The sequence below is a fragment of the Chiroxiphia lanceolata genome, chromosome 2 (genome assembly GCF_009829145.1).
Source record: "Chiroxiphia lanceolata isolate bChiLan1 chromosome 2, bChiLan1.pri, whole genome shotgun sequence".
Taxonomy (NCBI): domain Eukaryota; kingdom Metazoa; phylum Chordata; class Aves; order Passeriformes; family Pipridae; genus Chiroxiphia; species Chiroxiphia lanceolata.
Genome location: NC_045638.1, coordinates 117,823,578 through 117,851,381, shown reverse-complemented (window position 1 = coordinate 117,851,381; position 27,804 = coordinate 117,823,578). Strand labels below are relative to the sequence as shown.

Here is a 27,804-nt window from a genome sequence, read left to right as displayed (position 1 = left end):
TCATCTGGATTCCCCCAGTTACTCAAAAACACACCCAGTGCTTCCAGCCCTTTCTGTATGTCTCTGTGGTGCCCGATCCATGCTGCTGAGGGCAGCTCAGCACCCGATGGCCTGAAGGCAGGGTGCCCTGGCCCTGCCAGCTGTCCTTCCTGGCAGCATGTGCAACTCCAGAGCTCCTGGCCACGCTGACACAACGTACCCCTATTCATATCACTGTCCCTCCTGAGGCACCCAAGGACATTTGCCTTTGAGAGCTGCTGAGTGAGAGCCCAGCAGGAAATGTTTTGCCACAGTGAATTGCAAGCTCGCCTCTTTCCATGGTCTTCTCACAACTGTGCAGCTCATTCAGAAGATCGGGCTGGAAAATTGGGCACACACAGGGATGGTTTAAATCTTTTGGTTTAAAAGTGGTTGCTGGCTGCTTGTTCAGATTTGCTCCCAGCTCAGCCACTGTAGACTGTGCTGGCTTGGCTGGGTCACTGGAAAATCCCGAAAGGCCCAAGGATGACAAAAGAACACGTCCCGAGTTCCAGCTGCCGGGGAAGGACAAATGTCCAGTCATGACTTCTCTGCCCAGACTTGTTTGTTGACAGTGTCACCAGGAGAGACCCAGGACCAGAAGGTCTGTGGGCTGTGACAGCCGAGAGCTGTGGCAGAGCGAGGGTTCCCCTGCGTGGCTGTCGCGTGTAGCGCACGCCGCTGTCATTCACGCGCATGACGGCGACTTTTCTTTGCAGGCCAATCTGGCTTTTTCTCCAGCTGCTCTGCTGCCGGGAGTGTCTCCCAAAAGCCCTGGTCTGAAAGCCCTGGTTTCTCCATTCAGCACACCTCCCTCGACACCCACCAGCCCAGGGACTCAGACCCAGCCCAGCGAGGCGAGTGAGACGCCAGTCAGCTTTGATCAGCCCCCGGAAGGCACCCAGCTGCAGTTCTACAACAAGGTAGGATATGTGCTGGGATTTCTTGCTTGCTTATCCCCTGGGGATGAAGAGGAAGAGCAGGCTGAGACACCCAAAGTCAGCAGTATCTGTAATGAATGCAGTGTCCTTGGTTTTGGGATTCTAACTTGGGCGAGGAGTCACAGTTCCAATTGGATGGTCTCTGGCACCATCTTTGCAGAAGGGAGGCTTATATTAGGGTGCTGCTTGTCCTTTAGAAGAGTCCTTCAGCAGCAGGGAACCCTCTTCTCCCTAGCTCTCATTAGCAGAGCAGGAAAAGTGAAGCCGCCAGGGTATCAATTAAATTTCCCACGTTTTCCTCTGTTGTGCTTTCCTGCTCCAATGTCTGCTTTTCCTGCCCCCCAGGTGCGGACGCGAGGATCGATCAAGCGCAGGCCACCCTCCAGGAGGTTCCGAAGATCTCTGTCCGAGTACGGAGACAGGGAAGATTTAGGGCTCAACATCTCCTCTCCAGAAAATGGTGCCAGGGAAGATGAGGTCTTTAGGCCCAATGACAAGACAGAGGAGGCAGAAACAGGGAGCAAAGAGCAAAAGAAACAGGCAGGGTCTGATGAGAAGCCCCCATCAAGGAGAGGATCCAGCAGGTCAGAGGATGAATTTAAAGGGAGCAAAGAGCAAAAGGAAGAGTCAGGGTCTGATGAGAAACCTCCATTAAGGAGAGGATCCAGCAGGTCAGAAGATGAAGAAAAAGGGGATAAACAGGCAGAGGAAATGAATCCTTGCAAGAGTAACAAAGGGAATACAAAGGAGGAGGAAGTGTGTCATGATGCCCCAGGGAAGGAGAGCTCTGCCCAGCCTACCTCTGGAAACAAGGATGTGTGTGAGGGTCCCAAGGGAGAAGAGCAGCAAGGCACTGCCAGTGAACAGGAAAAGGGGGACAAGGAGAAGGGAGAAGCTGAAGCTGAAGCAAAGGAAAGCAGTGAGAGCACAGACACACAGAGAACATCAGACACTGAAGAAACACCACTGGCACCTGAATCACTGCAGGATGCAGTGGGATTAGAGACTGGCAGTGAGGCTTCACCATCAGCCACGCAGGAGCAGGGCACAGCGTAACCCTGACACACAGGTAAGGCGGGTCAGCGTGGTGTGATGCCTCCTAAGACACCAGAAGGTTTTGCTATTCAGGAAAATGGCAAATGTGACGGAACACAACAACAATTTTGCTGCTCCCCACATGTCAAAAGTCTCAAATGTCAAGCCTGCAGATGCTGCAAGGCAGGGCATCCCAAACAACCAGCCTTTCTGGGTGGTGTTACAGGGAGAAAGGATGGAAAAGAAGCAAAGCTGACTCTGCATTCAGCATAATGGAGAGGCTCTGCTCCATTGCTGTTTTGAATGCAATTTGAAAGTACTTACAGTAAAAAGCACATTTCCCCAGCAGTAACCTTGTATATACTATATCAATTATGCCTCCTTACATACACATATTTATATGTGAGCACATGTTGTATATATACATGAATACATACATATATTCTCTCCCTCTGTGTGTTAGGCTTGTTAGCTTTGCCAGCAAAAAGTGTGTTTGCACACACACACCAGTGCATGATCAGCCCTAGGAGCATGGAAACATGGCCCTTTGCCACTTGAAATAAAAGAGGATTTCCACTGGCTGAAGCAGGGCTTAATTCCATGTACCTTCTTATGTATTCTGTAACCACTGATAACGTAGCCACAGATGCCTGAGGAAACATCTCATTCCACCTCACCACCTGCCTCCTCTTCAAATGTTTCCTTGGTTTGGCAAGGAGCAACTGAAGGAAGGAGGCTGGTGCTCAGGCTGCCTTTGCCTCCTAGCACAGAAACTACCAAAGTACCCCCAGGACTTCCCAGCACTGTGTTTACTTAGACCATGATTATTTTTCATGATTTCCTTACTTTCTCCCTCTCAAAAGGACATACCCAATCAGGGTAGAGGAGACATAACAAGTGAATAGGAGCCATCTAACCCAATCAAGGTGGAAGCTACTGGAAAACCTTCAGTGGCAGGAGAGGAGCAGAGCACAGATATCCCCTGAGGTCCAGACTCCTCACAGAGCTGAGCGGCTCCTTGCTGTCTCTCTGCTCTGCACCATCATATTTTGGGACAGCTGGAACAAGAGACTGGTTTGCAATCTCTTCAGAGTTCGAAACTCAGGTGTGTTGGCTGATGTTCCTCAGCGACATTTGGGGACTGAGAGACCTGATACTTGCTGTCCCAGAACCAACAACCATCACCACTCCTGGTCCTTCTGCTCCTTCATCCTACTCCAAAATGTCTTTTTCTTCTCCCCTGCATTGGTCTTAGACGAAGTTCATCAGCTACAAACACACATGTAATGGTGCCTTTCTCATAGCTTCTTTTGAAATACTTTGGGTTTTTAAACTTCAGTAAATAAGGTTTTAACAGTAGGAAACAGTATGTTTTCTCCATATGTGCTCTGTGGCAGACAATGTGAACCCTGAACACAGGGAAAACTCTTAAGACATTGATTATACAACATAAAATCCCTCTGAAGTGGGTCTTGAACTGGCTGGTCTGTGAAACAGCCAGCAGGGGCAGGCTGGTAGGTTCTGTGTGCTTCAAATTTGGGGTGTTTTTAGTGCTGGTGGAAAAGTGACAACGAGCAGATTGGATGCAAAGAAAAGATGTGCTGAGTAGGTCAACAGGGCAAGTTTTTTATCTGGCTCTGGGCTCCAGTCCAGATTTAGAAGGCCTGCCTGTCCATCAGTCTTTCCCACTTCCAGACCCTATCCAGTCTTTTTTTGAAACTTTTAGAGTATGGCCACCGAGAGCCACTCAGGATAGAAACCATCCTGGCTTACAGGAAACAGCCTATTAATTTTGGGCAGGTCAAAGAAGTCTTAGCTGGCTGAGTTTCCAGTTGTATGGCCTGACTGACTGAATTGCTGAAGGTCAGACAGCCAGTCCCTCCTCAATACTTAGGCACTGTACTGGATTTGCATTCACCCCTGGGGTACTAGTTAAAGTCATGGGCGAGCAGTTGCCAAAGAGAAAAGACTTACATCTGGAGACTACTGGTTGCCTGTAAGAAATAAGTTATTTGGGGAAAGATAGATAACAGACCCTCACTTGACCAGTTTCCTGACAGCAGTGCTTGAAGCTGAATAAAAAGCTGCCTTGGCTCAAGACCACGGGGGTCATGTCCACAGCACATTGTGGAGCTGTGGACAACTCTGGGCTCACTGGAGACAGAGAGCCAGACTTGCCAAAAGCTGAGCCGAGGTGTCAGCCAGCTGTTGGGTGGTGTGAACGGTCAGGGGCCAGTGCTTGAACCCCACCTGAGTACTCAGCAACACAGAAACAGCTGCAGAGACCGAGGGAAGAACCAGCCATCCCAAAGCTCCTCCTAGCAAACGTTAAGCTGAGCAGGGTCAGAGGTTTGGGTTGTCCCCGTCTCTCTGGACACGCACAAGTGTTTCACACAGCACAGCTCCCTTCTGCCCTCAGGCGGGCTCTGCGACACAGCAGAGTTACAAACCGGGGGGGTCTGTGGGATACTCCCTTTGTGTTCACCAGCTCTAAAATCGTGAGAAAAGGAGAGGCTCTGTGCCCTGCCTTTCTTTTTCCCAGGTAAGAGCTCTGAGGTGACATTTGCTGAGAGCCAGCGGCTCTGACCCTCCTGTGTGACGTGGGCTTGTTGGCAAACACAACCTCCACATCCTTTTGAGCCATGCCGTGGAGCATTGTTGCCTTTGAATCCATTGTAATCTGTTTGTTATAGCTTGTATTCCAGGGCAGGCTGCAATCATTCACTGTACTCCGTTTCTTCTCCCAGCAGAGTGTCCCATCTGTATGTGAGCGACTGTGCCTTACTGTGTATACAGACATATGTGTGTCTGTTTAAAGAATGTGTGTGTGTGTCTCCCCAGCACGGGAATGGAAATCCGAGGGAGAAACAGAAGAATAAATGGTGGAATAAAAGCAAAGCAAAAAACCTGTGTGTTTTGTTTCCTCACAGAAAGATGAAGAAGTCTGAGGAAGGATGGAGAGAGCTGGTAGCAGCAGGCAAAATAGGGGTGGGATTTCCACTGCCATTAGAACAGTTTAACGTTTTAATATGTTGTGGTTTTTATGTTTGGGAGACAGCAATAACCAACGTGCTCAATCACAAAGGAATGTGTTCCTTGGGGCAAGCAGTGACACTGGAGACTGCCACTCTTCCTGCCCTAACCCTGCAGGTATCTGGCACCTGGGAACAGGAGAAAGCAAAGCCATCTATCCTGCTGCCATTTCTCCACCAGCATCCTTGAGAAGCATAAATAAACAAGGCAACACACAGTGATTTTTCCATTCAGATTTCCCAGCTTTTGGCAGTCAACAGTTTAGAGACTTTCTGGGCCAGAAGTTGCATCACCACCTTTGTCCCGGATGGCTGTAAACACACCTGGTCAGATGGGAAAATGCCCTCAGCAAGATTTAATTTATGCAATCCCTCTGGTATGGATGGTGCCTGAAAGATTAAAAAAAAAAGTTAAAGCATAAACGTTGTGGGCCAGAAGACCTTTATATTGTGGGGGTGAGGACGGAAGACTGAGCAAGGAAGAAGCGGAGAGGGGAATGCAGCACAAGGGCAAGGAGACAGTGTTCGTGTGTGATCTCGGTTCTGTGGTTGTTTCTGGTAGGGCTGGATTCAAACTAGCGTGAACCGCGGGAAAGTATTGGAAAGGCCGAGCCTGAGAGCAATTACTGAGGGGAGGAACGGGGTTTCTTGAAAGATCTGGGGTGCAGAGGCACGGAAATATGAGGGGGAAGCATTGGCAGGATAGAGCACATCGGAGGCAACGCGGGATCCAAACGAGCAGCGTGGCGAGGGCTCAGAGACCAAAGGCAATGCTTGTGGCTCCCGTGGGCCCCTCTCCCGCCCACGGGTCACCCCGGGGGTCTCCGGTGTTCCCCGGGGATCCCTGCGTGTCCCTGCGTGTCCCTGTGGGACCGCCCGCCCCGCCCCGCCAGGGGGCGCCGCGCACAGCGCGGGCCGGGAGAAACCAAGGCCGCTGAGGGTGTGTGTCCTATTCCCCCTCCTTTCCCATCCCCTGGGAATGAGCTCGCCCGGCTTCGAGCGCCACCGGCCGTGGAGTAGGAATGGGAATGGGAAGCCGGGGACGGGGGGGTGTCGCTCCTGCGCGCCTGGGACGAGCGCGGGAGCGGGGTCTGCGCAAGGGAAGAGAGCGGGGCGGCGCGGGGGCCGCCGCACCCCCCGCGGGACTCGGAGTCACCGCTGCCAAGCGGAGCCGAAGGGTCGAGGGAAGGGCGATGCCCCGGGTTACCCTGGAGAGGGAGGGAAGGGGGAAATGGGATCAGTTATGGAGAGGAGCGATGTGCTCCGGAGCGGCGGGCAAAGCCACCGCGGGTGCGGTGGTGGCGGGGAAGGGCAGACCCACAAAGGCGCTGACGAGGGTGGCTGGGGCGGGAAGGAGGCGGGAAGGCAGTGAACTGCTGAGGCGGGAAAGCTCCGTCAGAGCGGCTCGTTGGTCTAGGGGTATGATTCTCGCTTCGGGTGCGAGAGGTCCCGGGTTCAAATCCCGGACGAGCCCGCGGCGAAGGTGGCGCTCGGCGCTTCCTGTTTTGCCGCCGCTGTTCCCTCCTGGAGCGCTTTTGCGCCTCGGGCCCGCCCGCAGCGCGGGGAAGGCGCGGGAGCGGGGCCGGGGGTGGCGGAACGGCGAGGAGCGACCTCCGGGACGTGCGAGGCGGGGAAAGCCGGGAAAATTCGGGGTAGCGGCGCCCGGTGCGAGGCGAAGCGAGGTAGCGGCCTCTCCCCGGTGAGTTGTTAACGCTTTTCTTTGCGCTGAAAAGGAGCGGGTGGGTCTCGTTGTCCCTTCGCTGCTGCCACCGCCGCCGCTGCCCGAGGAGCGCAGGAGAGCACGCGGGGTCGCATCGCTGAGCGGAGAAAGGAGCTAAAAGAAGAAAGGGAGGGGAAAAAAAAAAAAAAAAAAAGCGGGCTCGTCCGGGATTTGAACCCGGGACCTCTCGCACCCTAAGCGAGAATCATACCCCTAGACCAACGAGCCGCCATGGTTGCACCCTCCTCTCCGTTTTACAGGAACGCTCCGGTGCTGCCGCCCGCCCCTCAGCGCGACAGATCCCGGGCGCGCCGCCCGTCCCGCTTTTCCCGGCGCTCCGGGTTCCTGCCGGGCACTGCGGCAGCCCCTTCGCCCGTGGGTGCGAGAGCTGCCCGTACATGGCGAGCGCTGGACCGCGGCAGCCGGACCACAAACCCCGGGTGAAACAAGGGGGGAATTCGTTGTTCTTTTCCGTAATTCCGAACTGTGCGACGGCCAGGCAGTGGCGACGGTACTTCCCGACCTTACAGGTGAAGATTTTATACGCAGACCTGTTTAAACAGAGTCTTCTTACAGCGCTGGTGCTGGTCGGTGCTACCCTGGCTCATCTCCCTGCGGTGACTAATTTTGCTTATATTCCAAGAAACTGAGGGGAAGGTAGGCGGCAGAGATGGGGAAAAGAATTGCTTTCATTTCATGAGCTTTTTTATACATCAAGGTTATCAAGAATACTCATGGCTCAAATTGTTCCTTAGCTTCAGTTCAGCACTGGAGTGGCTCATCATTCGCATCCCTTACCATCGTAAGTTTTCCTCAGAACACTTATCCTTGCATAGTGGGTGATCCAAGACGTTTTTCCTAATCAAATTACGGAAAAATCAAATTATGGAAGAGAAGACTAAGAGTGGATCTCATCAACGAATGAAAATTTCTCAAAGGTGAGTGTGAAGAGGGTGGTGCCAGACCGATTTCGGTGATGCCAACAGGACAAGGAGTAATGACCATAAACTAAACCACAAAAAGTTCAACCCCAACATGAGGAAGAACTTCTTTCCATGGAGGGTGGCAGAATGCTGGAACAGGTTGCCCAGGGAGGTCATGGAGCCTCCCTCTGTGGAGACATTCCAAACCCACCTGGATACGTTTCTGTGTAACCCGCTCCGGGTGCCCCTGCCTTGGCAGGGGGGTTGAACTGGATGATCTCCACAGGTCCCTTCCAACGCTAAGAATTCTGTGACTCTGTGAAAAACAATTACCAAACTCTCCAAGGACCACATGCAATTACTGTGCTGCTGCCAGCTCTGAGTTCTGAAAGAACCACTGCAGAGTAAACATGAATGTGGCATTATCTGCTAGACACAGCTCCTCCCAATTTGCAGAAGAAAAAGAAATGTTGTAATAGACGCCCAATACTTTCCTGTACAAATAGAGCCTGCTTTTTTTCTTTCTCTCTCGTGTTCTTCTCTCACTCATTCAAAATGAGCATGTTGATTGGGGTATTTTTTGCAGGAATGCATATCTTTATATGCTAAGCAGTGTCTACTGTACAATTCTTCTAGGAGATACAAGATAAATAGAAAACAAAGCCATTAAAAATGTAAAATCGGTTTGGATATATTTGTTTCTCCTCCTAGAAGATATTACTTTTATTTTTCTTTTCACATCATAATCCTGCTTGCTCTCTCTGTCAGCCTACTAGAGATGTCTCCAAAACAGTAGGATAACAAAGATCTGAATTTCTAACACAAACAGCAGCCATGAAAAAAATTATTTAACCTCTTTCCCAGTGACACGCACTGGTTTCAGTCTTCCTTCTGTGATAAGCAGAAGAGAAAAAAAAAGAGACAAAACCCAAAAAAACCAAAAAAAACCAAAAATGTTTTTCCTCAATGTTACTGTGTGTGAGAAAGCTCAAAAACCAGTTGGGCAACTCGACAGCAGCCTGCCAGGTGGCTGCTGTGATCTGAGCAGTCCTGCCCTGTCACTGCTGCTTCTCTGACCTGAGAGGGAATGGATTCAGCATGAAGAGAAGAAACAACTCCCCTGGTCTCCATATGCAGGCAGAAAAAAAATGAGTTCGTTGCCAGCTGACCTGAATTTCTAAGAAATTCAAATAAATACTGGTATTATCACTAGGTGGGGTAGAGTTGCATAGCTGGAAGGGAAAAGGACAGCAGCAACTACAACTGCATTTGGGTGTATTTTAGCTTCTCAGAGATCTGGGTGCTGAGGTGAGTTAGGGAACTGTGTGGTACATTTAACAGGTTACTCTGAGAAGTGTTCCCAGTTCTTTATGTCATAACCTTCATGGTAGCATTTCGTAGCATAAAAATGCAATATATGTTCCTCAGGACAAATTAAGTTGTTCCTGGACCCTGTTTCCTCTCTGGAGATAGCAGAAGAGAATAATTTGATCATATCTATTTGGATAAAGAATGTTCTGCTGTAAGCAGACCAGATACTGTCCCAGATGTTTTCTGGATGGAACAGCTGTGTTACTACACAACAAACAGGGCTGTACCTGTGACAGTGTGATCTCAGCTCTGTTGGGGAAGGGAGAGTGTAGGAATCCTCTGGTAAGGGACACGTGTGGCCGGTAAGGGACACGTGTGGCCAAATCAGGCTTATTAGTACATAAAAGGGAATGTGTAAGCTCTGTGGAGGACAGTAAATTTGAGAATGAGAAAAAGGCAACATTTAAAAAAAAAACAAACAACACTTTAGGTTTGCTGTCTTGCAAAAACGCCTAGAAAGGTGAGGCTGCCTATAGGTTTCTGCTCCATTTGGAAAGCAGGGGTATTGGTGAGTTGGATAAAGGGAAGTCAGAGGGACTAAATGAGGTACCAACCAAACGAGGTGGTAATTCCCCGTGATACAAAGAGTTGCCCATGTTGTTGATATTTGTTCCCAATCCCTGCCCTGGATTTCTGGTAGCCTGGGTTTCTAGAGAACGTGTACAACAGTTGGCTGAGAAACATGCTCCAGAGCTTCCCCTTAGGGTGTAAATAATGAATGCATGAGCTGTTACATTTTAAATCCCATCAGCACTGTAACCTGGCATCTTGCATCACAGCTGGAAAAAGATAATCTGCCTGTGTTTTTGCAGGAGCTTGCTTTGTCATGGCTCTCCTCAACATGGCACATGGGAGTGGGGCTTTCCTGTGGCTTCTTTCCTGTGCAGATGTGATGAGGTGGCCAGAGAGCGGCAGAGAAACTGGTGGCACAGGTCCTGGGAGAGGACCAGCGTCCTTGGAGCACTGGGCAGGAGCAGAGCACACCACAGGCTTCTGAAGTCTCATGGATGCAGTGAGCAATAGCCTTGTGATATGACTCAGCTTGTGCAACTTGTTTAAAATACACGGCTTAGGAAAAGACGTAACACTTAAAAAGAGGTTCCCAAAAGTGAGGGGGAAGAAGGAGGGATGAAAGTGTGGTCTCAGGAGGCGTGCAACAGCAGGGAGTCCAGTCAGCAAGCTGAGGGAAATTCCAAGCAGGTATTTTCAGGCGAAAGGCAAAGGTGGTTATGTGACTGGCGTAGCAGAACTTCTGAAGGAGCCTGCGCTTACAGGCAGCACACGCCGAAACAGGCTCTCTGAGCTAACAGGGAAAAACAAGCAGGATCTCGGTGGAGGCAGGGGAACCACCGCTGTCCGTGCTCAGAGCTCGCAGCAGCGCTCTCCTGCTTCCCTTGGGGTGAGCACCTGGGGGAACTCAAGGCTTGCCCATGCCCCGAGAGGCTGGGGCACTAAAGGGGTGCTGCGGGAGCACACTCCGTGGAAGCGTCTCTTTGGAAAACTGGGCTGAGCGGTGCACAGCAGGAGCCTCGCACAGCTCAGAGCGTCTGGGACACCACGCTGTGCTGTGATCAGACCGCTGTGGTCCCTGCGGGCCACAGCCACCCTGCAGCTCCCGTGGGGGTTTTGACCGAGGGAAGCGCAACACCCACTGGTGTGACTGGCGGTTATTTGCAGACGGATTTAATGCCGGCTTGGATGGTCGGTACAGTGCCTGCAGAGGCACTGGGATAAGCTTGGGGCAAGCAGGTTATCTCTTGGGCAGCACCGGAGCCTGAGCTATGGTGCTATGATAGCGGCTGAGGGAGCTTGGGGGTGTTTATCCCGGAGAAGAGGAGGATCAGGGGAGACCTTATCACTCTCCATAACTCCCTGAAAGGAGGTTGTAGCCAGGTGGGGTTCGGGCTCAGCTCCCAGGGAACAAGTGACGTGGCCTCAAGCTGTGCCAGGGGAGGTTTGGGTTGGACATTAGGAAGAATTTCTTCACAGGAAGGGTGATCAGACGTTGGAATAGGCTGCCCAGGGTGGTGGTGGAGTCACCGTCCCTGGAGGTGTTTAAGGAAAAGACTGGACGTGGCGCTCAGTGCCATGGTCTGGCTGAGACGGTGGTGTTCGGTCACAGGTTGGACTCGGTGATCTCAGAGTTCCTTTCCAACCTAACTGACGCAGTGATCCAGTGATCCCCGGGATTCACCGGCCCGCGGGATCGGCGCCACAGCCCCCGGGCACGGCGCCCCTCAGCTCCGCCCGCCGGCCGCGGGGGGGCGCTAACGCCGCGCCCAGCTGGGGGGGCGGGACAATACGTTCCCCGCGCGCATAGGTCACCCGAGCTTGACTGATGCCTCTCTTGCCCAATCACCGCGGGGAAGTGGGGCGGGGCGAAGGGGGTGTGTGTGACTGACAGCGGCGGCGACCTATGGGCGGGCGGGGCAGGGGGCGGGAGGCGGGCCCGCGGGCGGCCGGGGGTGGACAATGGGGGCGCCGCGGGGAGGAGGCGGCGGTGGCGGCTGGAAGATGGCGGCGGGCGGAGGCTCCGCGGGCCGGCCCGGCGCGGCGTGGGTGCTGATCGCCGCCGCCCTCGCCGCCGGTGAGTCAGGGACGGGGGGCCGCCGGGGCGTCCCGGAGTGCCGCTGCCGGGGCGGAGGGCGGCTCCGCGGGCAGGGCACGGCGCTGCCCGCCCGGCTCGGAGCCAGGTTCGCGGCAGGCGAGGCCGCCCGCCCTCACCGCGGGAAGGGTCGGGGTGTGGGGATGAGCCCCGGGCAGGGGCGGGGGTGCGAGGCGGCCCCGTGTCAGCGCTGGTTTCGCCGAATCCCGGGATCGCCGAGGTTGGAAAAGAGCTCCGGGATCACCGGGGTCCGACCTGCGAGCTCACACCGCCGTGGGGTGTGAGCTCCGGGTGCGCGGGTCGCCTTTGTTGGGGAGAGGCACAGCGGGAATGGGGACGCCGGGGTGGTGGTGAATGACTCGGAAAGGGAGCTTTGGTTCGATCACGGGTGAAATATTTGGGTGGAGGGGGAATTGTGTCAGGCAGATGATGCGGCTGTGACTCGTGCAGGAGGAGGGAGAGTCAGGGCAGAACCGCAGGATCACAGACTGGGTCGGGCTGGAAGGGACCACGGCGGGTCAACCTGGTCCAGCCTCCCTGCTCCAGCAGGGTCATCCCGGAGCACATGGCACAGGATTTCGTCCAGACAGTTCTGGAGTATCTCCAGGGAGGCCGTACAAGGCCATGGAGCAGTGGAAATGGCAGGGATAATGCTTAACTCTTCCGTGGCTCGTGTTCTCGAGGGCAAGGAGTTCCATGTCGGCTAAGTGTGTGTGGATGCTGGGCGTGGGTATTGATGGAATATCCAACATGTACATATTCAGGATGTCCAGTGGTGGGTACTTTTGGTTGGCAATACTTGCTTAGAGGGTAAAACTTTGGCAGGTATTTCAGTAGGAATCGGTAAAGAAGCCTGATGCCTTCTCAGTTCACATGCTTGGAAAACTGTAAAACTATAAGCCCATCTGGAAGGAGGTTTAATAAGAAGCTGTGCTGAGCGGTAAGAAGCTTAAAACTTATTTCACAGAATCCTGGAATGGTTTGGGTTGGAAGGGACCTTAAAGATTGTCCAGTTCCAACTCCCCTGCCATGGGCAGGGACACCTCCCACTATCCCAGGTTGCTCAGAGCTCCATCCAGCCTGGCCTTGGACACTGCCAGGGATGGGGCATCCACGACCTCTCTGGGCAACCTGTTCCAGTGCCTCACCACCCTCACCACAGCAAAGGGCTTCCTCCTAATATCTAATTCCTATTATTATTCCGATTCCTAAATCTATTTTCAAACAGCATTGTGCGTATTTGTTTGAGATTATTGCATTTTGCAATAAACATAAGTAGAGATTGCTAAGGCTTGCTGTATACCTTCAGAGACAGCCTTGATATTTAGATTTAAGTAGGTAGGTATGATATATGCATAGCTTACAGTAAAACTAAGTTCTTTGGAAATAAATATGGAGACAGGAGAAGAAAGAAGCATATTTCCCCTGACCACAACAAAAGGTACAGTAATGCTACAGTAACAGCTCCAGTAGCTGGGAATAGTAGATCATTGTACAAAGTCTGAGGTATGTGACCAAATACAGTGCCTTAAAACCAAGCAAAGCTACAAGATACTCTTTTGAAAGAGACTCCCTAGGATGGAGTCTTGCCAAAAAGTGAGGTTGCAATTTAAAGGAATAAACTAATGGGTGTTAAAATCACTGTCTTGTCTGTGTTGAACTGTGTTTCTGTTCCCATTCCTACAACTGTTGATTTTGTTTTTAACTCCGGATCAGAAGTTATGTCCATGTTGGCTTCTTCTGTCCGTGCTTGTACTGCACATCCTTAATCCTCCTGTCTACTTTGAGAAGCAAGGTTTACATCTCTGCAGACAACAGGGTTTTAAGCTTATTTTCCTGTGTGTTCCTGCATGTTTGTGTTAGGAGTTCATCTTGTTTGCTTATGGTCAGTCATCTGAAAACTCAATTATTCCATTCCCTTTTAAGAATGAAGGATCGTTGTCAAAGGTGCTGTCTGTGATTCTGTGGACATTTGTAGCATAAGCAGTTAATCTAGGTACAATCTCTTCTGTGCATGGGTGAGCCTTGAACAATCAGTCAAGACTATCAAGACAGTGGATTATTTTGCAATCCTGCATTTATAAGCCATGTGAGTATCACTTTAAGTGGTATCCTGTCTGTGTCTGACATGAGGGTGCTGCCTGATTGCTTCTGAAAGTCTCAAAGAGTGTCTAGACATTACTGGAAAGAATAATAATGATACTTTTACTAATTTTTTTTTGGTACTAACAAAGCCTAGGCGTTTTTAAATTTATTTTCTCCTTTTATACACGCTCATACAAGTGCACATGGGCACACACACAGGGGTTAGTAACAAGCAGAGAGGTATTAACATGTTAAATTTTAACTCAAGTGCCTGCTACTGCTTTGAGCTCCCCTGCCCATCTCAGTTGCTGCTTGAAATGTTTTCTGAAAATAACAGTGTAAGTCAGGAGTTGCAATGCTCAACTTCGTGTTTGTGCCAGGTTCAGTCAGAATTCCTGCATTCACCCCGTCAGAAGCTGTTAATTCTTCTAAGCTGAGCCCACTGATCCTGCAGGTGGGGAAACTTCCTTGCCTGTAGAGCTCAGCAGGGAAAAGGTGGATAAACTCTGCTGGTCGGGTTGAGGGTGGGCCTGATGCTCAGCTCGCCTCGTTTGCTGCAGCAAGAAGTTCTTGAATGTGTTGAAAGGTCTTTGCCTCAATATTTTGGTGGGAAAATGTCTTGTTTCTTCTTGCCCCCAGCCACCCAACATCCTCAACCTCTCTGCCAGTAACAGCACCCGGTGACTCTTTTGTTTGTTATCTGAATTGCAATCTGTGTTAAGCAACACAGTCCCTTTGTGGATTTACCTTTTACTGACTGATAATAGATGGTGACTGTCCCGTGTCCCATACAGAGCACCTGCAGCCAGGATGGATGACCAAAAAGAACCATGAAAGCTAGTTTTACAAGGCAGATGTCACGTGCTGTTTGTCTTGAAAGATTTTAATCTGAGGAGTTTCTAAAGAATTATTGTTTTGATAGAGAAGTGCCCTGTAGGTCATCTGTCTAAAGCTTATTACTGGACCCATAGTGGGAGTTCTCCAGGTGTGATGTGATGTGGTTTACTCATGTGTGGCTCTTTCTACGACCTACATGTAATTAACTGGTAAATTAACAAAATAAACAGCCTTGTATGCAAAAAAGTTTTGTTTTTTTTTTTTAAGCTGTTGAATGCTAACTCAGGAAATCCTAGGAATGCATCAGATAGCTGGAAGGTCTGGGTATGAAAACATTTACATCCTTATGGCATGTGTCCTTTTTGTGTGTGTGTGTGGTTTGTTTATCTTGGTTACTTTGCTGACCTGGGCTGGTGGAACCCCCCAAGCAGCGATTAACACAATAGAGAAAATGGGCATGTCTTGTGTGAGAGGAAGCTGTGGCAGGAGAGGACAGGCAGTTCTGAATTGGTTTTTCTGCAAGCAGAAGAGGCTTGTGGAACTAACTGCAGTGATTTACTGTTATCTCTTTTCAGCAGTCATTCAGAAGAGCAAGTGTTTACTCAGACTAGGGCTTAGCAGTAAGCTGCACCCACAGCACAAAGGATATGCAAATGCATCTTAAGGCAGGGTTGAAATCAGTATGTTTTGCTATCTGAGCAGGTGGAAAGATGACCCTTCAATCAGGTGATTTCACTGATTTATTTATTCCCCCCCCCCCCCCATCTCTTTTATATTTAAAATGGCAGGGCCATTCTGTTGCTTGTCCTGAATAACCTTTTTTTTTTTCCTAATTGAATATGTTTATGTCAAGTAAACGTATTGGTACCTTTTTGGCTGGGATAGAGTTAATTTTCTTCATAGTAGCTTGTACCGTGCTGCATTTCTGATTTGTGATTAGAAGAGCCTTGATAACAGTGTTTTAAGTTGGTTACTTGTTTTACATTGGCTTACACAGCCCCAAGGCCTTTCTTGTTTGTCACCCTTCCCCTGCAGTGAGTGGGCTGGGGGTGCATGAGGATTTGGGAGGGGACACAGCCAGGCATGACCACAGGACACCACACTCAGCAAATAAAAGCTGGGGAAAGAAGGAGGAAGGGGAGCTACTCAGAGTTGGGACATTTGCCTTCCCAAGTCTCTGTTACACCTGATGGAGTCCAGCTTTCCTGGAGGTGGCTGAACACCTGCCTGCCCATGGGAAGCAGTGGATGATGGTTTGTGCTTTCCCTGTTCAACTGTCCTCATCTCCCATGAGTTCTCTCACTTTTATGCTCCAGTTCTCTCCCCCGTCACCCTGTGGGGAGGGAGCAAGTAGCTGTGTGGGGCTGAGCTTCCTGACAGGGTTATATCCCACAGTCCTTCCCTTTTGCTGCTGTGCCTTTCACTTCTTGTATTTTTTTATTTAGCTGTTGAGTTGGCACTTTCCAGTTGGTGCTGCTGCTCCGTCTTGGCTTAAAGTGCGTAAGGAACAGGAAGGCTGGTGGTTCTCGTGAATTCTCTTTCTTCCAACCCTGCAGAAAAAGGTGCTTTGTAGTACACTGGCATGCTTTGTGTGCATGATGTTAAGGGGCATTAAGGGAACTCAGCCTGAAACATTGGTTTCACCCTACCTTCAGTGTTTAAAATCAGATTGAGATTCTGGTCCTTAAGGGAAGGTTAAATTCTGGACAGTGTGGCTGTTGTGGCATTTTCACTTCATGAGATGGAGGTAAATCAGGGCAGGTGGGTGAAATGGCCCACGTTGGTGTTTTTAGTTGGCTGCAAGCCACCTGTTATTCAGTAACTTGTTTTTGTGAAGATGGTGAACAAGGCTTCCTCTTGGTAATAAAGGCACTGCTCTAATCCAAGGGATGGCTCTAGAAATGACCACACCTCTAAACCAGGGAAGTGATGTAGAGGATGCTGCAAGGGAGGCCATAAATACTTCTCAAAAGAGAAGCATTCCTGGGAAGAATGAGCTGAAGCAGCTCCTAACCCTGCTCAGTTGTTGTGCAAACCTGGTGTACAGTGGCCTGGGCTGGGTGTTGGTCTGGTCTAAAGGAACACAATGGAAAAAGGGCTGTTTTGAACACGGGTTAGTTCCTGATCAGATCCACCTCACTACGTGTGCATGTGAGCTATTTAAATTGGCACCACCACTGACAAATTCTTGTGAAACAATGCTTTGAAATACATAGCACGGGCTTTTCCTTTTGGTTTTGTGGTTGTGCTGCTGCAGGTTAGAGCTAGTTATGAGTTTCCTCAGCAAAGAAGTTGGCAAGTGAGTGCAAGACTGCTGGGAGCGAGGTGCCGGAGTTGGCTGCAGGCGTTCATGGATCAGTGAGGAATCTGGCCCTCCAAGGGCTTTGGATTTGCTTGAACTGCTGAAGTATTGGCTGTGTGAATACCCTATTAGCTGAGGAGGGTGATCACCTGGGTGACTTAATTTGATCCACCTCTAGCTCCTGCTCTGCTGAGTGATGGTATTTTGTTTAACAGGTTTTAATCGAGTCACTCTGTACGCAGGAGAAAACCCCCGTGCTCACCCTTCAGGCTGGAAATACCAATACTTGGCAAGAGTTGGACATGATGCTGGTTCAGGAATGATGACTGGTAATGAAATGCTACTGATACCTTGGATGGTTCAGAGTGTGTCTTCTGCAAATGTTTCTTGATGTGTAAAGATATGTTGTCACTGAGTTGGTTACAGCTTTGTGGATTGATTACTGTAAGAGGGGGAAAAAAAAAGGGCAAATTCTTGATGTCTGTTTGTTATGTAGCCTTTTGCACTGTATCCCCTTGTGAAATTTGCATATCTGCATCCTAAATTCTGCTGCCTAGTTTGTTTTGGAAATTGGTGGCTTCCATGCTGCTAATGATAGATTTTGTCAAAAAGATGCTGCATGCCATCGGCAGTTGGCAACATGATTGGTATTTTTAACACAGTTTCACTTGAAATAGTATCAATAGCAAAAAAAATATAGGTAAGTTAAAAGCCTAGAGGGAAGCTTTTGTTCCAGCCATTGACACGTCCGTCTCTACTGTCCACTCCCTGGGCTTTGGGCTTTGTTTTTGTTTGGTTGTGCTTTTTTGTGTCTACACTTCTGATCCTTACCACTCTCATTTCTTTAGTAGTTGTTGTGACAGTTTTAGTGGATTGCTCTAGTAATTTTAGGAAATGTCTGTGATGGTGGGATGCTTTTTTTCACTCTCTCTGCCATGTGTTGAGCTTCTTGTAGTTCTTTAGTCAAGCAAGCTTCATGATATCCTATTTGTGGGAAAAACCTAGTGTGTTTCAAGGAGACTCTTCTAAGATGTACTCCTTGTCTGTGCAGCCCTTCTGTAACCTTAATTCCTGTTTTCTGGGATCTTTCCTTGTGCCCGGGCAGTAATGTGCTGTGTTTGGTAGTGGCTGTGTTAGTATTGCGAGATTAGAGGCAGAGCAGCTGCTGCCATCACCTGATCCAGTTACCCTTTGCACTTTGAACAGCTTTGCATGACTTGCCCCTTTGTGGTTTCCAGTCTTTTGGTTTGGTTTTGTCAAGAAGAACTGCTTACTTGAATCTGAACACTTGTAAACTTACTTGGTCATGGATGGAAAAACCACTTGAGGGCTGCTGAGCGGAAAAATGAGATGTGTGCTTTGGAAAGTACCTGAGATGTTGATGGGAATCCCATAGGGAGGGAATTATTGCTTTGTGATCCCCAGGGAAAAGTTCCCAGAACAAGGCTAGAAGTTACTTGCCTCAAACTAAACAAGCATCTGCCCAAACCTGACATATAACTGATCCAACGTTGTTGGAACATGGAGCTGTGCACATATAATGCTTGCCTGTTCATAGATCTCAGCACCTTTACAAGCATCTCAGTTTTATGAGATGAGAGAGTGATGCAGCAGTTAAATTATTTACTCAGGATCAAACAAATCTGTGGCCTGGCTGGCAAGGAAGCTCAGGCATTCTTTGCTGTTCCTCATGTTTGTTCTTAGTTACTGGTTAAAGCGTGGCTTTGAAAATAAAGCTCAGCAGAGGTTCTTCTGCTGCCCCTTGGCAGAACAGTGAGCAGCTCTGTGTTATTTGGAGGAGACCACTGGAAAAACTAACTCTGCAGTGTGGGAGCAGAAAGTGGTACCCAAGTTTGGTGACTCTGAAGACTTGTCTTTAGGTTTAGGTCAAAGTAGGTGCATGGAGGTGTGCAGGGCTGAGATACGTGGATGTTACTGGCTGCTTTGGCAGCTTTGCCACAGCCTGATTAAGGCTTCTCAATGAAGCTGTTTTCCTTTCACTTGCAGTGACAAAATGCTATTTTTTCCCTCGTGGTTGAGTCAGGCAGAGCTCAGCTGAATGCGCGAAGCGGCCAAGAGAAAGTGATGTTGTGTTAGCAGATGCTCTTCTGAGCCTGTCTGAGCTTGGGGGTTGAGCGTTCCCGGCAGCAAGGCACCAGGAGGTGGTAGGTGTTCATGGTATGGGTGTCAGCAGCTTTTCTCTCCATTTCCTGGAGCTGCAGGGTGCTGCAGGACTGGCTGTGTTGCTGCAGACAGGAAGCTCTTCCCTTCAGCAGCCTGAGTTACTCGACGAGGTCGGCAACCTGGGGAGCTGTTGTGGCAGCAGCGAAAGGCTGTTCCGGTGAATCGGCGTCTGAGAGTGAAACTAAACTCTTCCTTTGAGGCTGTGGAATTTAGTTTTAGTTGCTCTGAAACTTAGATGTTAAGGTTGGTTGGTATGACTTCGTCTAGTCGTCATTTCTGCAGCTGATGCTGGTTTGTGTCCTGTGTAAACGAGTGGAGTGTAGACATCAAGGTCTTGGTGGGCAGGGGGGCTGCAGGGACAGCCTCCATGAGGAGTGGCTGGGGCTGCCTTGTGCCTGACACATCCAATTCTCTGCCTGAAAACGTTTTAAAAAATCTTTCGTGTTTCCCAGAGACCATGTTCCTGGTGGTTAATGTCCAGTTTAACAGCTTAAAAGCTTTATTGATTAGGTCTAGCTGAGAAACAGGAGGAACGTGTGTCAGTCAGTATCTTCGAAGTTGCTTAAGAAAAATTTATGAGAAGCCAGTGGTTTACTACGAAAGGAAGAGGAACTATATGAAGACAAACCCAGGAAGCATCAGTCATGGAAGCTCTGCAAACCCACACCAGGGCACAGCTGAGCCCTGCAGCCAAGCTGGTGGCACTTCTGCAACAGTGTTTGAGAAAGGACAAAGTACCTCAAAGCACCACATGGGCAGTGAGGAGCAAGGGGAGAAAAAGTGTCAGGAGCAGCATTACAGACCTCAAGGTGAGAGAAAGAGGAGGGGAGAAGGTGCTTCAGGTGCTGGGTCCTGTAGGCCCTGGAAGATCTGGGAGACCACAGTGGATTAAGTATTCCACTGCAGCACATGGAGAGGACTGAGGTGAAGCAGATATCCACACTGTGGCCCATGGATGACCCCAGGGTTTTCCTGAAGGACTTCAAGCTCATGAGAAGAACCTGTAATGGAGGAGGGAAAGGTGTGAGGAGCAAGGAACTGTTATGAACTGACCACAACCCTCCAGCTACCTCTACCTGCCTGAGAGTGGAAAGGATGTAAAGGAGTTGGAAATGAAGGAATTAAGTTGAACTGGGGGTGGGGAGTAAGGGAAACGAATTTTAGTTTTTGTCTTTGTTTTACACCTTTCAACTCTATTTTAATTGGCAATAAATTAAATTAATTTTCCCAAAGTCAGGTCTGTTTGACCTGGGACAGTAATTGAAAGGTGATCTCCCTGTCCTTATCTCTATCCATGAGCATTTTCGTCTTATTTTCTCCCCTTATCCTTTGTAAGAAGGGATAGAGAGAAAGTGGCTGAATGGGCATTTGACATCTAGCCAAGGTCAGCCCACCACAATGACATGCAAGATCATATATATAGAGAGATATATGTCTATATTAATTTTTATATCTATACACTTAATAAGATTTCAGAGCAGATAACACCATGCTGGATTTCGGGTGTGGAGGTGGTCAGACATATGTGGCTCCTCAATACTTGTGTGTTGTCCTTATAAAGTACACCATGGTTTGCTCCTAGGTGGAATTGCAGGCATGGATTTCACTTCTATGTTAAGGCTAAGTGATGATGATGATGAATTCTTTGTATGGAAATTCTGTCCAACGTCTGGATGCTTTAGCAGATCTTGTGGAGTTTCAGAGGAACAATTTTGGCATGTCTAATCCTGTCTTTTGAGACATGAAAGCTAGGATTTCTGCACCAGGTGTTTTATCCACAGTGAAGAAGTGATGGCCTGTGGGGACATAAGTGCCTGTAATTGCAGTAGGGGACTATAACTTCGTGCTGGATTTCTGAGATGTTTTGTAGGGTCCTGCAGCTGTTTGTCCATGCTGACTGTACAGGGAAACTGTGCTTTGCAGGAGAAGGAACTAAATGTCATGCCAGTGTAGTTGAGAGTTCTGTCAACAGTAGATGTTTCACAACACACTTGACATTAAGTAAAAGTATTTCTTAAGGAAAGCACTGTTTCACAAGTGTATATTGTTTTTGTGACTTATGACCCTTAGTCATTAGAAAACCCCACATCCTCCTTTCTCATGAACCTTCTGGGCTGATAGTGAACATATCAGTACACCGAATTTTCTGTCATTTTGTCAAGACCTTTAAATGTGAACTGCTCAGACCCTGTTGAATTAATGCATTCCTTTCCATTTTTCTGATCTGTGACTGTCATCAGCTTGTTACCTGTAACAGCCTGTCTGAATATTTTCAGCTTTCTTTCATCAGACATTTTGATTATTTCCTGATCTTTCATCCATGAGAGACTTGGTTTATGTTGTATACACGACTGTATTACCAGGCGTCTTTAAGATAAATGAAATAAGTTACTTGTGTTAATTAATAAACTGATGACTGGCCATTTCAAGAGGAGGGGAGTGTAATGCTTTTCTCTGCGTAGGATTAGGAACTGTAGCAGCCATAAGCATCCAGTATTTAGGGATCTGATGAAAGTTTCTGCGTGGGCTGTGTTTGTGCTGGTGGAAATAAGATGCCTGTGCTTACAGCGTTGGCTGTTTGCATTCGTGGTTTGTTACGACTCCTAGCGATCAAGTTGAGTTGAATCCAGGGGAGTTGAGTTTATTTGGGTGTGTTCATAGCCCTAATTAATGGAATGTTTTCATTGGGTCCAAGATCTCAGTGGAGACTGTGGTCTACGAAGAAATTTTAATTGGGTGTGTGTTAATTTGAGCAGAACTTCAGTGTGTGGAAGGATTTCTTTGTGACACGCTACCAAACCAGATGTTCAGTAAGCTTGACTGCTCTTAATCTCCCTGAAAGCTAGATGGTTAACCACAATTTGGTTAACTAACTAGATGCAAACTCTCGTGGTTGTGAATGCTGGTCTGCTGTCAATTCTGAATGCCCTTATCTTCCCATACATGGTAACCTGTGAAGGTTTCTTCCACAGGGGTGATTTCAGAGCGGTGTATCGGTGACACTGAAGAGTACCAGTGATGGCACAGTGCCTGAGGGTTCTGAGCTGGGATAGGGCTGCATTACCTGCAGTGGTGTAGCTTTGTCACCAGTTCTGTGTCACCCGGCAGACGTGCCGGTGGTATTACGAAGAAATCAAAGCTTGGCATCTTAAGATCTTCTTAAGCTCTTGGAGAGAGCTGCACCTTCAGAGTTAGGGAGGTCTTATTCCTTCACAGCAAGTAAGCTAAAACAGTATTAAGCCAGTAAAGCTGATTATTATGTGGTGATGCTGTAAGGAGTATGTTGAGTACATCAGTAGGCACTTCATGGAAGGAAGCAGTGATCCTGCACATGTCATGTCTTCCTCTTCTTAGGAGAAGAGGAACTGTCACCCTTGGAGCAGTTTGGTTACCAGGAACTGCAGTACTTACTGGTCTTGCTGACCATCTCTCCAGAGCAAAAAGGACATCACAGTAATGAAGGCCGAGGTACAAACAGGAGTTTTTAGACTGGTGTCAGCTGAACAGGTGGATAGAAACTCTGAGAGACTCTGCCTTGACCTGCAAAGAGTTCAGAGATGCTGAGCAGGTTTTGAAGTGGAGAGACACGTGGCAGGCCCATGGTGATAAAAGCAGTTGTGCAGGGCTCTGGGGGGAGATATGAGCTCTGTTTTAGTCCCATTTAGTTGTGAGCTGACAACTTAGCACTGACAAAGATGTCAGACTGAGACTGTTCTTTGAACATAAGGAGGCAGATCCTGAGCAGAGACGCAGATCTCAGTAGTCAGTGCAGTGATGGGAGCTTGAACTTGTTTTGCAGATGAGATCCCTGAGACAAGATACCGAGGACAGAGAGACCTGAGAATAGAGAGAGCGTTGGTGAAGAATGAAGATCCATGATGGGAAAAATAAGAAAAGATTAGTAAGTAAGATTAGTAAGTGCAGTAAGAATACGAGTGTCTTGTCCTATTTCAAGAGTAGGAGGATTGTCTGAAAAGGAAGATGCGGCTGGAGAGTTTTCACTGAAGTGTGGGAGCTGGTGAGAGTTCATGTAGTCGGGGTAAAACTGCTGCAACAGCACTAGAGATGAAGTAGAAAGAGGTGAAGAGGCACAGATGGGGGTTTTTTTCCAATTATTTTGATGGTTGGTGAGAAAAATAAAGGCATCTTCCTGCAGAAGAGTTAAAGCAGATGAAGGCTAGATGAGGTGGTCAGAGGGAAATACTGGGGCTGTGGGCAGTTGGACAGGAATGGGATTAGTTGGCAGTTGATGGGATCAAGGAGGATGTATGGGAGAAGGGCAAATGTTTATCTTTGCCCTATGTACCTTGCAGACCTTCCCTTCCTAAAACTCTTCTCTCTCAGTCTCTTGTGATGATTTTTTCCTCTTGAGAGGAACTAAGGCTGAGTAAGCTTGAGGAATAGAGCAGTGGGTAAGTGTGACTGAAATGTGACTCAAAATTCAACTTTCTCTAGCTGAAGTATTTAAATACAGGGAAGAGGTGGAAGAAGGATGGCAAATCCTGGCAGATGTGGAAAGAAGAGGAAAAGAGCTACAGCTGGAGGTGATCCATGTGGATTTTATTGTGGCAGAGGAGGCCAAAGAGTTCAAGGTAGTGGCAACAGCCACCGTATCAGTGAGTGTGGGAGTAGGGGGCTAAGGGTGAACAACTGACAAACGTTATAGTTCTCTACCACTTCTCTACCACTTCCATACAGTCACATTAGGATTTAAGGAGCTCGTGTCTCATGCTGTAAGACAAGAGAGGCAGGAAAAATGTTTCTGAAGCAGTGAAAGAGGCAGAGGGAAGAAAATGAGCAAAGAAAAACATGGAGTTGAGACAACAGTAGGACATAGGAAAATGAAAATGAAACTTGCTGGAAATAGCTGTAAAGGATTATGTAGTTCCTATCTTCCCAGGCTGTAGGGAGAAGTATTTTTTTTTTCCTTTTGCTTCACTACAGTTCCAGTGAGTTAGAACAGTGACTTCTTTAGATTAAGCAGATCTGTACTACCCACTGCCTGTGTGTGGCAAGCAGTTCTCTGTACCATGTACAAGCAGCCAATGTCTGTGCAGACTCTTTTCTTCCTGCACAAATGCTGAGGGCATCTTGCTTGTTTTATGCTTGAAAGGGAGGCTTGTTCTGTGGCTTGGACTCAAAACAATGAGTTTGATTTTATTTTATTTTTCTTTTCTACTCCATTAGCTGCAAAAAATACATAAAGCACAGCAGCTCTAAGTTCACTTAATTTGATTGCTAGAAGTCTTCATATGTTCCAAGTAAATATTTGGTAATTGTTCTACGAAAGAATATTTTTTTGCCCACAGCCAGAGTACGTACAAGAGAAGGGAAGTTCTGATACAACCTCTTGATGAAAAATTCACTGCCCCCGTTCCCCACCCCCTTTAGGGTGCTTTTTCTCTCTCACTTGTTTGAAAGGAGAGCAATGGCAGGGGAGTTCAAGGGATCAGAGATAACCTGACAGGACTGAGGAGTTAGTGAATTTTGGAAGTAAACTGTGTGGCCTCTGAACGGCAAAATGAATGAATGGTGGCTTCTTCTGGTTCTGGTTGTTGTAATTCATCTGGTATGCCTAATTCTCCCACCCCTGCTGACGTGCTCATTCCGTGTCCCCTGGGCGTGTGCTCTGCCTTCCCCTGCCCTGCCACGCTGGCTGGCTGAGGTGAGAGTTCCTTGGAAGCCATGCCCACGGTGCTTGTTGGGTGTTCCCACGTGGCCAGGGGGCTTCAACTCCCACTGTTTGGCCATTTCATTGGATGAGCTGCACCTCCCTGTGCTGCAGGGCCAGCTGGTGTTTGTGGCTGGACAGCTCGAGTGGCCCAGTGGATCTGGCAATCTCGGGGTGAGGAAGGAGGATTAGAAGTGGCACACCTCATGAGAGCTTTGTTTTCCTGTGCCTTGCTCAATTTTAAGCTCCCATAAAATAACCTGGTTAATAAACCTCCACTTTAAGATGGTCATACCACTTGAAAGAAGCTTGCTGTCTTAACTTTTGAAGGCTGCTGAGCTGGTTGCTCTCGCTGACTAGAAGCACAAACCCCGTGATTTAAGGACTAATGTAGGTGGATTTTTTTTCTCTTTTTTTATTTAAATTTTCTTTGACTGGCATATTTCTATTTGCTTTGCCTACTTCAAGAGCTAGTTTATTCAAAGCTGAGAAATAAATCAGCTAAGATAACGAAGAAGCGGGAAGGTTTGCTCTCCTCTTCTAATAAGGGGGGTAAACCCCCTGAATTTATGTAGCCCAGAAACATAGAATCATATGAACAGAAGTAGATTGCTAGGCTGAAGATCATGGTTTAATAAAAATCAAAACTTAGATTTAATGTACTGGGGGCACAGGTCACATGTGCACCCACCCACAGGGACTTCACAGGATTTTTGCTTTCGTTTGGTCATGACATGAACGCTGAAGGACGTTCTTTTGGGATGTCACAAGATCATGCTTTGTTTTTTAGCATGAACTCAAATGAATGTACAGGTCTTTGTTTAAATCTGGGTAGGGATAGTGTCTTTGGAGTTTAGAAGGTGCCAGTTAAAGAATATCTTCAACAGGTTTTCCGAATCGTGATGGATTTTACTGACTCGGTAGGAAAACTGCCAGTACAAGAGCAATATTAACCTTAATTTCTTTGAATCTGGGGAGTGGTTGTGGTCTGCTTGCTTGGTAGAAAAAAAAAGTTAAACTGCTCTCATGCTTCTGAACTGTAACTGAGTGATTCTTTCTGAGGTCTTGCACAGGAAGGCCTTGAAGCATGCCAGAGAACAGGAGTAGATGGCATAGCTGGGAGCGAGAGCAGTTTATTCCTCCTCAGCTTTCTGGTGGCGAGCTTTTGTTCTACCTACAGCTAGGAAAAACTGGAGATGGGGAAACAAGATGTGAGCCAGAGAGGAAACTGAGTAATAGCTGGGTCCACGTTGTTAGTTCCTCTGATGGGGCTTATTTATTACAGTGTCTGGTGGAACCTCGTATGAAAGAGTTTCAAACTCACCCCTTGAGCCATAGAATTGACTTCCACAAACTGTTGCAGAGGAAACATCTGTGGATGGAAAAACATCCTGTGACAGATAATACAAGGAAAGAGAAGTGAACTGGCCCACTCTATCCTTGTTTGTATTGCAGGTATAAAATGCAGTGTCTGTGCACATGCCTGACGTGGGAGTTATTGATGCCTCTTCTCTTTTCCCCTCAGAGGCAAGGTGATGTGAACTCCCTGGTTCTCGAAACAGCACTGATGTCTCTTGTCCTCCTTCTTTCTTCCCTTTGCCTTTCCCGTGCAGTGAAAGTATCAGCAGTAGAGGTCAACACGCCGGAGGAGATGTTTGTGGAGAACGGGACGGACGCGAAGCTTCCCTGCACGTTCACGTCCGTGGAGGTGATCAGCAGCGCGGCGTCCGTGTCCTGGAGCTTTCAACCAGAGGGAGCCGCAACTCGTATCTCGGTAAGGAGTGGCTCTAGGGGGGGGACAAACCTGGGAGGGGAGGCTGCCATAAGTGGGCAGTGGTTCTTCTGGTTGGTTCTAAGGAGCGAGCAGATTATGGATTCGAGCCTCCTTCCACGTGTCTTGTCTCCGTCGCTGTGGTTTTAGGGGGGTCTCTGCAAAGACTGGAGAGTGCAGTGAGTGTAAAACACACCGGCTGCTTTGTTAGTCTGAGGAGAGGGGTGTTGGTGTGGTAGCACTGTGTATGAAGTAGATGAGCATCTAGGAATCTTCTAAGTTCTCTATCCTCTTGCACTTAAAATGAGAGGTTGCAGGATTTGAATCATCACTGGAATTGCAGTGTTACATTGTGTTGTGCTTGTTGCTTATTTTGCTTGTGTACTGTGTAGCCTCTGTTAGAGAGGGCTTGCAGTAAGACCAGTCTCCCTGGTTTCAGAAGAGAATTGAATGGCTCAAATCAGTGAGCAGTTACATCCTCATATTATAGTTATATGACAAGTGAAAAACCAGGCTATCAAGGAATTTAGGCAGATAATATTTGCCATCACTCATTTCCTGTATGTTGAGCCCAAGTGGGCTCAGATCCTTTGGATGTGAATCTTAAAAGAAACAGCTTTGGTAGGTTGTTAGCTGTCTTCTTCCTCTGTTGCATAAGCTGGGTACATCTGAGCTCTCTGACACTTCTGCTTCCTTCTGGTTCCTTGTCCTGAGTGAGAATTCAGAGGAAGCCGAACAAGGGACTCTGAGGCAGCAGGGAAGATGTGGGGACAGCAGGGTGCTCAGCCTGTCTGCTTCCCCTCTGCTGCAGACATGGGATCACTTAAACTCTAGGACCCCTTCAGTGCTCAAAGCAGAGATGATCCAAAACACAGTATGAGCATCTTGCTCAATATATAGAGCTCTGAAGAACCAGCTTCTCAATTTTCAGTGAAATAAATATTTAGTTTTGAAAAGGGTGCTCTTCTCCTTGGGACACCAAAGCAGTAGTTTGTCAAAAGTTTAAGAGAGTAGGGAACATTTCCTGCTAACATTGAACAGAGTGGGTGAAATCAAGCTATCCGTCTGTACATTTTTCACTCCCCATAAATCCTTCCATGGCCTTTCAGCATCACTGTCCAGTTGTGGAAATACAGCTTCAGGAGATAACATTTTTTGGAAGTGTAGTCAGTTCAGACGTTCCACATGGATGTAGTTATCAGCACGACTGAGAGAAAAGCAGAAGTGGCCCAGCATGATCTGATGTTAATTCCTCTGTTTCTTATGAGGGGCTGGGGGAAGGATAGAGGGAACATTTTTTCTTTTGTGA

At 48.3% G+C, this 27,804-nt stretch overlaps 2 protein-coding genes and 2 non-coding genes across 8 annotated transcripts in view; 3 read left to right on the top strand and 1 right to left on the bottom strand.

Annotated features, from left to right (window-relative positions):
- Positions 1-4,888, top strand: part of RCSD1 (RCSD domain containing 1) — a 32,785-nt gene extending 27,897 nt beyond the window's left edge. Inside the window, exons 5-7 of the mRNA XM_032679232.1 lie at positions 738-941; positions 1,305-2,028; positions 2,858-4,888. Of these exons, the coding sequence (XP_032535123.1) occupies positions 738-941; positions 1,305-2,015 (915 nt within the window). The 3' untranslated portion in view covers positions 2,016-2,028; positions 2,858-4,888. The remainder of the gene's footprint in view (positions 1-737; positions 942-1,304; positions 2,029-2,857) is intronic.
- Positions 4,889-6,428: 1,540 nt separating this feature from the next.
- Positions 6,429-6,500, top strand: TRNAP-CGG. The gene has a single exon. It is a non-coding gene; the product is annotated as a tRNA-Pro (tRNA).
- A 402-nt stretch (positions 6,501-6,902) lies between these two features.
- Positions 6,903-6,974, bottom strand: TRNAP-AGG. The gene has a single exon. It is a non-coding gene; the product is annotated as a tRNA-Pro (tRNA).
- Positions 6,975-11,526: 4,552 nt separating this feature from the next.
- Positions 11,527-27,804, top strand: part of MPZL1 (myelin protein zero like 1) — a 37,244-nt gene continuing 20,966 nt past the window's right edge. For 2 of the 5 annotated variants that reach the window (XM_032677865.1, XM_032677868.1), the window contains exons 1-2: positions 23,531-23,645; positions 26,338-26,498. In XM_032677865.1, the coding sequence (XP_032533756.1) occupies positions 23,546-23,645; positions 26,338-26,498 (261 nt within the window). In that variant the 5' untranslated portion in view covers positions 23,531-23,545. Of the gene's footprint in view, positions 11,628-22,930; positions 22,955-23,530; positions 23,646-26,171; positions 26,499-27,804 lie in introns of those variants that run through there. The other 3 variants (XM_032677866.1, XM_032677867.1, XM_032677864.1) reach the window with 3 other exon arrangements.